Here is a 13,504-nt window from a genome sequence, read left to right on the forward strand (position 1 = left end):
ATACAATTATAAGAGAAAATAGTATGTGACACAAAATAATTCCTCTGAATTTATTGTACTATAAAATTAGCATTATATAACTTGTCACTCTGTTCGGCCATTATCCCTAACTACCTTTAGAAAAAATGTTAATACTGTAATTGATTTTAAATACATTTCCATTTTTATTATGAAAATAAAGACTGTTGCCCAAAAGACTGTAGGTGGGTGGAACACACTGCAATCAATGTAAGCTTCAGACAAACCAACATATTATGGAAATTTCAATACAAGGAAAGTCAAATTGGTTTAGTAGTTATAACTAAACTACAAGCAGAAGCTAAAAACTATGCTGGAATAATACTGTGTTTATATTTACAATGAAACATAATTATTTTCTTCTAGAATGTTTAAATTCTCATATAAATTAATCTCAGCAGGGTAACAATATTTTCTTCCTCACCACTAATTAATTTAAAATCTCAGTTAGCATCAATTAATAGCTCAGTAATTGGTATTCATACTAAAGCCAGAATAGGATTCCAACTGTGCAATTACAAAATGCTTTCGAACTGCTCCATTTCTTAAGGAAAAGTTTTAAGAAAAAAATATTCGAAGGCTAATAATGCATCTGGGTATGCCAACAGGTGTTCACAAATCAAGGGAGATCTTTAAAGGCATTAGGATTCTGCCTAAACCACTGAAATACACATTGTGCATTTAACTATAGTAATCAATGACTAAATATATATTTAATTACCTTTAAGTATAAATACACAAAATGCAGGTTTCATGCAAAGATGAAAATATTTGTATGCATGAAAACAGTTGACATTAATAATCAAAAGAAAACACATTCTGAACTCTTTTTTCTCTTTCTAATAAGGATGGGGGGAGGAGTACTAGAAATATTCATGCACGTGACAGTTAGTTGAATAGCACTGGTAAGTAGGGGTAGTGGAGAGAAAACCAATGCATAACAATTAGAAAATCTGCATTCTTATTGAAATTAAGATTTGAAAGTCGCAGCATTCTTGTCAACAAAAAAACAAAGCAATTTATTACTGCAGTAAAAGGCACAGTATATAATAGCCTGTTTATTTTATACTCATTGAAACACCTCTCCCTTAAGAGTTACTTTTCAGTCAAATATTAAATTAGAAAGTACAAGACTAACTATCGAAAGAATCAATGCTAAAGTCATAATAGAATTTAGTGAAATTAGTCAAAGAACAAAAAACGCCAAACTGTGCCCTTTTGTGGTTTGCACAAATTGTATTACAACAAATTATTATTGTCAGTACTGAAAAGAATTCTGCATCTTGAAAACCATAATAAGCAAAAACAAAATCTGAAGGGACAGGAATGTTATTTTAAACTGGATTTACTTAATAAGGGGTTTTGTTATACGCCTATAGTACACATAATAGGCAGTACAATATATGCTTTTCATATATACAAGGAATTACTATATTTATGGGTTTTCTTGTAATCTGTACCACTAGCCATACTGGAAAATGAGCTTTGTAACCATTTATTCTGCATTTAAAAGAGGGTTACTTTACTCATGGACACAAAGGGGGAAAAAGTTCTTTCTCTCATAACCAACAATTGAAATCTTACTCTGACACAATTTTACAATTGTAAAAAGGGTTAATTAACTCTTAAGAAACTCTTAAATAAGAGCATGTGAATGGTTTTTACAACCATTTTAGAAAACAAATTAGGTCAATTTGAGTTCTGAATATTGGTTATATCTTCACTAATATATAAAATGGAGCATATACATTTTACTTATTATACAGATTTAAATACATACTTAAAATTAGATTAAAATCTATTTTTCTACTTCTTCCTAACAGTTTAAGCCACGCATCTGAAATGTTCATATAGTTTTTAGCTGAAAATGTTATTAAGAGGAATTTTCTATTTATACAAACTGGTGGCACAAAATATTAATTACCAAATATATAGGCAAGACCTAGCTAAAAATTATCACATAATTTAGAACACCAATATTACTTATTGTTGGAGTGTAACTGTTTTTAGTGCTATGCTGCACACCAAATAAATATATAATCAGTCACTGATTTTAAAAGAGGTTGTTAAATTTGCTATAATCACCAACAATATTTCATTTGTTACATAAAAGTTATTTCTTTTGAAAACAGATTTACAGTTTTGGAAAACTAAACACCGAAATCAGCCCCTAATTCCATTTTGCTCTAAATTAATTCTTTTATACAAGAAAAAAAATCCTCAATGTGAAACTATTATAAGAAGGATTATACAACTAGATGTTCATAGATATCATGTAATAATAGTGTAAAATACATTTTTCATATTTAGGTTGTCTTACCCCAGGTATAAATGTAAAGACATTGTATTTTTGGTTTTTTATAGCATTTCTTGGATACTTTTCTTCACATTTTTCAGGACATCCCAGCCAAACTGTGCGTGCCTTAAGTTCTTTTTTCCGCCGGCAAATGTTTATAAGCCAATCACAGCAACTGCAGAAAGAGGGGAGAGGAAGAAAGAGACATAGCCATTGTCTTTAATTTTCAACAACAAGAAATCTTACAACATCTTAAACATTACTTGGGAGTTTTCTTGTGTGGACTAAAATCATTTAATGGAGTGGAGAACTCACTCTGCTAAAATTAACTAAATGATATAGAAATATTCCTTGCTAAAGCTGGAAAAGAAAAAAAAAAAGTCTCTCTGAACTTTCTGAAGATCAGATAAGCAGCAGAAGACAATGACTTCCTTTATGAAAGAAATTATTTAGTTAACATTGCACTCCTAAATATACTTTTTTCATTCTGAGCATATTATCACTGAATGTTACTAGGGATGAAATAGGTGAACATGAAAAAAAAAAATTTGATACTTTTTTGTTATAAAGTGCTTAGAAAATTTCAAAAGTTACATTGTTGGAAAACCTAAAATTTAAGCAAGTAAAAGCAGTAGGATCTACATAGTAATGATCCAAGTTGTCTTGAGTTTTATAGGCAGCTTAAATATTTCTAAACTCTGTTCTCGCTCTCAATATTTATTCAGTATTCATAGCTTCTTTGAATACTGCAATAAAAAGGCTAGACTCTAGTTAGGAATTAAAAAAACCATAACATAGTATGTTATGTATCTGATGCTTATTAAAATGGTCTTAAACATTATTCTATGTATCTTATAAACAATAAATTTAATGATTTCCCCTATCATGATAGGATTTTAACATGGCAGTGAGTTGGATAAAATTAATTCATAACTATGTAATATCTACTAGCATTATGAGAACCAGTTTGGTTTAGGTTAGCCTGGGACATCAGGCTAGAAATTGGGAGACTATACATTTTGGTCTTACTTTAGGTATCAAACCAGATGGGTGACTTTGGGCTAGTAACTCGTCTCTCTCTGTCTTAGGATGGAAGCAATGGCAAACCACTTCCGGAAAAAAACCTTCTCAAGAAGACTGCAGGAACTAATCCACGCAGTTGCCAGGAATCAAAAAGCTGAATTGAAGGGATACACATATATACTTCCACTATAGTTCTTTCAATATGTTGTGCACTTCAGATTACAAACCACAAAATTTTGAATGAAGAGCTTTTTATAAATGGTGGATCATCATGCAACCTTTCACCTTTACCTTTTTCTCCCTCCTATCTATCCTTATAAACTTAGGAAGCAAGTAACACAATCAACTTAACAACACATTACAAATTCTTGAACAAAGTTTGGCACAGCTCAGCGGTTGTGATGTTTCTAAGAAAAGCTGATTGGCACTTAAAGATAAGCACACTTTAAGCCTTCAGATGCACTGAGGTCTCAGTGATGGAAATAATTATAGATTTTGACAATTCAATGTTGAAGTATTAATTACAAGCAAATGGGTTTTGAAAACCTACATCATTAGCTCATCGCCATGCAGAAAGAAAATAAGTCCTTTCAGTTTGCATGGAAATGTTGTGTTCTTTTTGACATGATGTTTCTTTGACCAGCGAATTAATGAAGGCTTCTCTAAATAAGCAAAAGCATTTGGTTATATTCAGAGATAATATTTTGAAATTGGGAAATAAGGATTAAAAACAGCCCTAGGAATAAAATATTCATGTTGCTAATAAAAGATATTAATGATAGTTATTTCTCATAGATTTAAAGTAATGTAAAAATTGGAAGAGAACACAAAAATAAGACATCCTAGATCTGAATGAATGAAATATTCCTATTAAATACTTTGTTCTTTACATAGTTGAATGTGCTGACAACAAAATCACACAAAAATGAACAATGGAAATCAAATTCATCAACCCATGGAAGTCTGGATTTGGAGTTACACCCAAAATTGAAGGGGAGAACAACACTACAGGCTGATCCAACTTTGATGTAATGTTCTTAAAACAAGTCAAAATGAGGCTCAATAGTATGTGTGGCCTCCACGTGCCTGTATGACCTCTCTACAATGCTTGGGCATGCTCCTGATGAGGTGGCGGATGGTCTCCTAAGGGATCTCCTCCCACACCTGGACTAAAGCATCCCCCAACTCCTGGACAGTCTGTGGTGCAACATGGCGTTGGTGGATGGAGCGAGACATGATATCCCAGATGTGCTCAATTGGATTCAGGTCTGGGGAACAGGCGGGACAGTTCATAGCATCAATGCCTTCGTCTTGCAGGAACTACTGACACACTCCAGCCACATGAGGTCTAGCATTGTCGTGCATCAGGAGGAACCCAGGGCCAACCACACCAGCATATGGTCTCACAAGGGGTCTGAGGATCTCATCTTGGTACCTAATGGCAGTCAGGCTACCTCTGGCGAGCACATGGAGGGCTGTGCGCCCCCCCCAAAGAAATGCCACCCCACACCATTACTGACCCACTGCCAAACCGGTCATGCTGGAGGATGTTGCAGGCAGCAGAATGTTCTCCACAGCATCTCCAGACCCTGTCACGTCTGTCACATGTGCTCAGTGTGAACCTGCTTTCATCTGTGAATACCACAGGGCGCCAGTGGCGAATTTGCCAATCTTGGTGTTCTCTGGCAAATGCCAAATATCCTGCACGGTGTTGGGCTGTAAGCACAACCCCCACCTGTGGACGTCGGGCCCTCATACCACCCTCATGGAGTCTGTTTCTGATCGTTTGAGCAGACACATGCACATTTGTGGCCCGCTGGAGGTCATTTTGCAGGGCTCTGGAAGTGCTCCTCCTGTTCCTCCTTGCACAAAGGCGGACATAGCAGTCCTGATGCTGGGTTGTTGCCCTCCTACGTCCTCCTCCACATCTCCTCATGTACTGGCCTGTCTCCTGGTAGCGCCTCCATGCTCTGGACACTACGCTGACAGACACAGCAAATCTTCTTGCCACAGCTCGCATTGATGTGCCATCCTGGATGAGCTGCACTACCTGAGCCATTTGTGTGGGTTGTAGACTCTGTCTCATGCTACCACTAGAGTGAAAGCACCATCAGCATTCAAAAGTGACCAAACCATCAGCCAGAAAGCATAGGAACTGAGAATGGTCTGTGGTCACCACCTGCAGAACCACTCCTTTATTGGGGATGTCTTGCTCATTGCCTATAATTTCCACCTGTTGTCTCTTCCATTTGCACAACAGCATGTGACATTGATTGTCAATCAGTGTTGCTACCTAAGTGGACAGTTTGATTTCACAGAAGTGTGACTGACGTGGAGTTACATTGTGTTGCTTAAGTGTTCCCTTTATTTTTTTGAGCAGTGTATATGTGTGTGTCTGTGTGTGTGTCTGTATGTGTTTTCGTAGATTTTCACAGGTGTAGGTATGCTGGTCTTGTTGTATTTGGGTCTTTTCCCGTGTAAGATTGAGATTGTCTTGGCAACGTTTCGGCGATGTCTCACTCGCTATCTTCAGGCTGAGTTTTGGGCTTAAAGCATGGTCGGATCTGCTGTCTTTCTATAAATCTTGGTGTGGTTTGTGGAGTGCTGGCTTTGTTTCAGTAAGTGGCATGATTGGCTGTGCGATTGTATCATGATTGGTAGATTGGTGCTGATTGGTGCTGGCTGTGTGTCCGTTGTTGTTTCGTGTTGTAATAGCCTGGGTGGTGGGTTGGGCTCGTTTGTTGACCAGGTCTGGTTTCCAGATGTCTGGTAGGTGGGAGGTATTGTCACGTTTAGTCATGTTGTGGAGGTGTTTCTCTATTTCGATAGCTTCCATAATTATTCTCTTGTTGAAGTGTTCAGTTTTGGAGATTAACCTGGTTCCTTCAAAATTAATTTCATGTCCTGTAGCTTTAAGGTGCTGGAAAAGGGAGGAAGTTTTTTTTTTTCTTATTGCGTTTTGCGATGCGTGCATTTATTCTCCTGTTCCTTTTCCCTATGTATGTTGCAGGGTAGATTTTGCATGATATTTCGTAGACTCCTTGGTTTTCTAACTGGATTTTGTCTTTGGGGTAGGCTTGTGGAGGGGGGGGGTTGATCCACCGCCTGCCTCTTTAGCCTCCTTGATGGAGATATTCCTCCTTTTGGCCTTTGCTTGCCTCCCCCGCCCTAGCTAATGCCTCTGCGATGGTCTCTAACCTTTTTAAGGGCTCCTCATTGCCTCCGGTGGTTGCTGCTGCAGGGCTGAGAGCTCGGCTCCTGCCGGCCACCTCTAAGCTGCTGGGGGCTGACATCTTGCATCACGTGGTTTCCAAAATGGCCCCCGGCTCCAAATTCAAAAGGCTCCTCTTTGCTGGAGCACATGGAACTGGCTTGTGCCTTTGTAGGCTGCCATGCGGCTTCCGCTGCTGCTGGGGGATCTCTCTCTCGCCTCCCCCTGCCTCCTGCAGCTCTTTCTGAGACTCTCCAGCTCTCACCTTTTTCTCTGGTGATCGCTGCCAGCGCAGGCACTCCAGGGCGTTTTAAAATGCAGCGATTCGTCGCTCAACCCCTGAGGGGAGCAAGGGACCACTCTGGCACCCTTAGAGCCTCCTTGGGTGTTGCCCATGCTGCAGGGGCCTCTGCAGAGGTTGCTTGCCTATCTTTGGTGAGAGTCCTCATTTAGTGCCCTGGGTCTCGCTCTGTGACCTTGGTTGCTGCGCGGGCTTTCTACCCCCACTGGGGGTTTCCTCAGCCTCTAGTGATTAATCAGGCAATGTGGAGGCAATTTCGATTGCTTTTGCAGCAATTTAAAGTTTCCTTTAAGTTTCTTCAGGATCTCATGATGAACACAGCCGTCCGTAGATGAACTGAGCCGATAACTGGGTGGAGCCTAGTGACCAAGGCGTGGCTAGAGCTTATCTGACTCAGTCCAATCAAGAGAGGACAAGGTCAACCCATCGTGGATACTCCTCCCCTCACTATGGAGAACTATGGCTAACATCCAATGATATCTTTCTTATGAAGAAACACAACAGATTTCCCCCTCCCTCCAAAACTCCATCACTCCCAATCTTCTGGCCACAATTCAGACAGTGATTCAAAATGTGAGAGCAGCTGCATAAAGATACAAGAGTTCCCTAGTTCAATCTATTTAATCTGCTTATATAATAGTTCAATATATTTAAATTTATTAGCTTATCTATTTATGTACAGTATGCTCAAAGACCAGGACCATTATATGAAACACATAAACGTAGCATAAAATACAAAAAAAAAATGTTAACAGCTTATGCAGCAATATCTCCTGGGTGTTTTGGCTAAGGGCAAGTGTAGCATCTTTTCTTAGCAGTTTAATACTTGCACAATCTGTATGTATTATCTGAAAGTTAAAATGCAGCCTAAGCAGTGTGCACAAACCAGAACTTCATTAATTGTATTTTATTTTACTAAAACAAACTGTACAAAATAATATCTCAATGAGCATTGTAGAGAGTTCTTTTGTTTTTATTTACTATTAGGCCAGTTCCTTGTTGCCTCATGTATACAGGCATATACAGGGTATACCTAAAATCAGGTCCAATAGCAACTTTATTACATAAATTACACTAACTGTTAAATTTGGTTTCCCTTTTCTTCTTATTACTTATTTGTTTACTGCACAATATTTGAACATTCCTAAGTATTGTAACATGGAAAATATGAATTAGTAAAACATACCATGGTTGGTCTATGCAGCCTAACTTTTGGTATGCTCTGTATATTCTAGTATGGTCTATGATCCATAATGGAAGGTTCCTCTGGGAAACCAAATAGGCTTGCTAAAATCTGTGTATTACTTTTTAGAGTGATAAATACAAGAAAGAAAAATAAGTTCCCCAGTTTGGTTTTTGAAAATTGTATTTTAAAAAAAATCAGAAAGTTATTAAATAAATCTGATACTAAAACCATCATGTTTCTACACAACAAATACGTTGCATTTAAACGGAGGCGTAGAGGCCATGTTAAGAGTACACAAACTAATCCAAGTATTTGGTATTCCCTTCATTTCAAATGGAAATGCCATTCAGTAGCATCATTTTAATAGGGATAAAGTGTTTTTATAAGAAATGGAATGTAAATCTCTTGAGAAAAAAAATCAATCCAGCCCAAAGAACTCTAGAGTATTGATCTACATGCATTATAATTTCTCTAGCTAAAAGAGAATGCCCAAATTAAAATGAAGAGAAATAATTACAGCTAAACACTCATTATTTTCACAGGATTTAAGAGTTATAAATATAGGTTGCAAATAATACATTTTTCTGAAAATTAAGTGCTTTACAGATCACTGAAACCAACATGTTTATATGACAAATTTTGAGTACGGTGAGATTTGATATAAAAAGAATTATAATTAATATACTTAGCAAAACAAGTGCTCAGTTAAATACTCATTCCAGAGAATACTTTTATGCATGTTTTATTATGGTGCAGTTGATGAAAAATATATGCACTAAATACTGCACACAATAAACACTACATAATTTGCAAATAAACCAAACTTCTCTTCTGTGACCAGTTAAAATAGAAAGATCTTCTTTCTTTTTATAAGTTACCCAATCTCAGGAAAAAGAATTCATTTAAATCAGATAGAGAGAAGACTCTTTAAAAATGCTAATTTTCTGAAGTAAAACATTAAAATAAAATATATAAAAAGACACTTTTAAAGCCCAATAGACAAAAACGATCTAGCCAATGCTAAGCATCCACATGTTCATTTTTTTTCATGAATTAAAGTTAGTTGTATGGATTAAAACAATTCAACCGAGCCCAGCAATCACATGGATAGTAACTTGTGAAACATATAGAGGTAGTCCTTATTTCGCATCTATTTGTTCAGAAACTGAAGTTACAACACCACTGAACATGGGGTACTTATGATAGGTCTCCGTAGTTGCATTTGTCACAGGGTCTCTGTGATCACATGATTGTAATTCAGACACTTGGAGATCATCTTACAATTATAACATTGCAGTATCCTATGGTCACATGCTCACCATTTACGACCCTCCAGCTTCCAACAAGCAAAGTCAATAGGGAAGCCAGCAGGAGGTTGCAAATGATGATCAAGTGACCATAGGATGCTGCAATGCAATAATTGTGAGTTGATCTCCCAGTGCCTGAATTACAATCATGGAACACATATCCATTGTAGGTTGGCATGATGATACGACATGTGCCTCATGACTGCATGTTGGTAAGTGAGGACTACCTGTAAATCAAAGTGGAAGTGCCAATTTTATGTGTACTAGATTGCTGCCATGGATATAATACTTTACCCAACAATTGCAAATCAGATCGTATAAGATACTTAGAAAGACTATCTTAGGATTCTCCTAAATATTGCAAGAAGAAAAACCTCGAATAAATAATGTTTTTTTTCTCACGTCAATTGTTAAACTGCAAGTACTGATCTTAAGAAGAAAAACTAGGTGACTGACATATATATATCAGTTCAGCAAAGGGAATACAACACCCAACATTTTTATCAACCTGCAGAAGCTGGCTTCACTGCAGTCCATTTATCAATGACACATAGTTTGTTAAATAATAACAACAGTGTTATATTAACATTGGAATCCCATTTTCTATAAGAAACAAAACAGTTATGCATGGTGCTTGACATTTAAGAGAAAAGGAATATAAGGAAACAAAAGAATAATTTTGTAGGAAAAGATGGCTAGAATTAATAGCAATTTGTTCCTAACCTTTATTTTAGGTTTACTGTCTAACGTGTTCAAGTTTAGGTGTTGAAAAACTATGGGCTTTGCTGAAACATCCAAGATCCTTTGCGACTACCATGATGGTGCTCATTGTAGAAAATTATGTTTCACCAACATCTGAAGGATCACAATTATCTTAAACATTTTCTAATTATTACATTATATTAGAAAATAGTCATGGAAACAAAATATGTCAACAGCCTTTTTCATTTAATAGTTCTTTGTGTTATAAGATTCCTGAGGAAAAGGAAAAAGGAAAGTAATGTACAGGACTAAAATTTTGCATGTAGAAATCAAATCACTTAGATCACTTCTAGTGTGTGATCCAAAAACAAATACCCAGATCTTTAGCAAACTATTACTACAGCTCTTTACTGCAAAAGGTGCTTTAATATAAACTTAAAATAAGAGTGCTCCTGACAATGTAAGACTAATTTACTCAAGAGACTCTGCTGAAGTCAAGCATGAGCGTTCAACACAAGAGCTTTATAAATGACAGGAAAGTACCAGGAGATAATTTAAACTTGTATTCATTCTAGAGTCATCAGTTACATGTACTTTTTAACCTTTAAAGCTGAAATGTTAACTTATCATCAGTTAATGAATTTACGTTTCCCCTTTCTCCAACATCAATCAATTCAAGATATTACCCACTGTTAGTGAATTAGTGTTAAGACTCTGGGGAATATCAGTGAAAGGGTACTGCCATCTTTCTTTTCAGGTCATAAAAATAAGTTAGGAATAAAACCTGCAAATAAGAATTTTGCCTATTGTAATTTAAACAAGTGAAAATAGGTAGAGCTAAATATACTTAAAAAAGAAAAGTTTAAGATAAACAGTGGAAATTTGTTACATTACTATAAAGGGTATATTTTAAAAATTACAGAGTACTATTACCAAAACAATGTCTTTTTTTCTTCTCAAACTTCAGTCAGTCTGAAGCCTACTTTTATCTTTTGTTAACAGTCTCAAAGTTAAAAATCTAAACTTATGCTCTTGTTCTTCAGTAAGACATCTAAAGAATACCTTACAAGTAAAATATAAATTATTTGAAGGGTAACATAAAATCTATTTTTAATATAGGAACAACTACTTTTTAAAAATCTGGGACTTTAAACCTGCCCCATTGATGGGATTTGATGTTTTATAATTTATATAAGATATAATCATTCTGACAGAGTTACTGGTCTGCAACCACTCCTTGCTAAGCAGTTTAACAACATACTGTGAATGTGAAACTGAAGATTGGGGAACATTTGACAAACATCTGATAATGAAATATCTAATGAAAGGAGTACCACCAGACAATTACGGGGCCAACTTAAGAAACTAAGGGAGTCACCTAACTTTTAGAAGATAATATCCTTATTGCAATAAGGCATCATGATTGGAATTTAGCTCCCAAGACCTTGTTCCATCAAAATGTAGTGATTTTCCCTGAAGCTATTGAATGCCAATTCTTGTCTTGAATTTAATGGAATTTTTTTCTAACCACTTTAGTTTATCTGACTTCTATGGATTTCATAGAAATTTTTATATGAATCTTTACACTAACAAACACTTCTTTAAGCAATTTTCTAAAATAATTTGTATTTATTTCAATCTGATGCAGAAATGAGATCTTGCATTTAAACAAAGCAACAGAATTAGCCACAAACCTGGTGCAAAGAAATTTCCAGCCACCACAGATGAACCACTCTAAACCTCTTTTTCTTTGAGAAATCCTTGCTCTTGGTAATGTATGGTAGTCACTTTCATCATTTTCAAAGCCTTCTTCTGACATCATTAGAGGCATCTCATCCAAGTGAGAGGTCTCATCTTCTATTGGGTATCTAGTAATATTAAAGCAAATAAAATAATTAAGATGCAATACAAATCCAATACTGTCATGCTGAAAAGGTGTTCAAGGAAAGCAACCTTGTTTATACAGAGGATTGATATGCACTCCTGAAAATACCTAATATGTTAGATAAACTGAGCCGGAGGAGCAAGGTAAAAATAAACAGTAAAAAAAGTGATATGTATTAATACATATTCCCTAACTCATGAAACTTGGAAAAAAAGTGCTACTTGTTTTAAAAATCTACAATAAATGGTACTCAATTATGCCAAAATGATGAGACATACATGATGACATAGCCATACAAATTCTGTTATAACATGCTGGCATCCTAATGTCTGTGTAACCATGTCTTCCTCATATGCTTTGACACTTCCCCCACTTCGACCTCCCTGTGGATGATCAAGTCTGCATTATCTATATTTGTGATTCTACATGACACCATGTGCAGTAACAAAGGAGAGAAATCCAACTATATATTTAAAAGTATAAAATATAATTTTATAAAATTAATTACATTTTTCATTCTCATAAAGACAATAAAAGTTTCAATTTGAGACATTAAATTTAAGATAGGTAATGCAGGCTGGATAATTGTCAGTAAGTAGCAAAAACAACTGAGACAACAATCTCTTTTCTCCTATCCAAGAATGTCTCCCCACTTACGAAAAGGTCTTTGTGCTAGCATCAGAGTTGGAGTTTTGGTTAATAAAAAATTAAAGGTGTGTGAATGAATGAATGAATGAATGAGTGAGTGAACGAACAGAGTATTTTCATTATAGAATAGATTTTAAACATATTCATTTATTGTAACAGTGTATTAACAGTGGAAACAGTAAGTCTGTTGATAATGGTTTCTGGGAATCTATTATGCTACTACAGACTTTGGACATGGGGGGAGGGGGGGTTCCACAAAATTGACATTATTTGCCTGATACTAACAGTATTTGCAGAAATTTAAAACAATGTCTTTGTATAATAAATTCTTAGTTTTTGTTACAAATAGTTTTTTTCATCAAAAATACATATGTTAATATGATTCACTAAGCATTCTCCAAATACATTAATTTTTAATACAGTAAATATAAATATAACCCATACAAAAGCTGTTTTGGGATCTTCCATAACTGTTTGAGAAGGGGTTCTGAGAACAAAATGTTTAAGAAACACTGTTCTAGAGAAGGGGTCCCCAACACCTGGTCTGTTGCCTGGTGGCCATTCGGAACCAGGCTGCAGAAGTGGTGGGCGTGCATGTGCGTGAAGCTGCATTCATGAAAGAGGTATGCATGTCTGCATGCACAAAACCATCCCCTCTTCCCTCCCTGCTATTGCTGTCCCCTGCTGATCCACCAAGTCAGAAAGGTTGGAGACCGCTGTTCTAGAGGACTGTGTTTATTCTTGTGGGAATAGAATTCTGGCATAGATGACATTCTTCGAATTGATCTACTTCAATGTGACGATTTGCACAACAGAAGTAAGGAGAGAAAAAAGTCTTGTCCATTCACCTTTCACTATATTTCTTGAGAAGGAATGGGAAGTTTCCCTTCCCCCTCGATCGAGGTGTGGATCGTCGCCCCTCCTTGT

The 13,504-nt window shown here is 36.2% G+C and overlaps 1 protein-coding gene across 2 annotated transcripts in view; it reads right to left on the reverse strand.

Annotated features, from left to right (window-relative positions):
* Positions 1-13,504, reverse strand: part of ATP9B (ATPase phospholipid transporting 9B (putative)) — a 136,835-nt gene that overhangs the window by 112,637 nt on the left and 10,694 nt on the right. For both annotated transcript variants that reach the window (XM_081950525.1, XM_081950526.1), the window contains exons 2-3: positions 11,739-11,912; positions 2,339-2,489 (exon numbers count right to left, since the gene is read on the reverse strand). In XM_081950525.1, coding sequence (XP_081806651.1) covers positions 2,339-2,489; positions 11,739-11,912 — 325 coding nt within the window. The remainder of the gene's footprint in view (positions 1-2,338; positions 2,490-11,738; positions 11,913-13,504) is intronic.

This window comes from Natrix helvetica (genome assembly GCF_964273705.1).
Source record: "Natrix helvetica genome assembly, chromosome: 4".
Lineage (NCBI taxonomy): Eukaryota > Metazoa > Chordata > Lepidosauria > Squamata > Natricidae > Natrix > Natrix helvetica.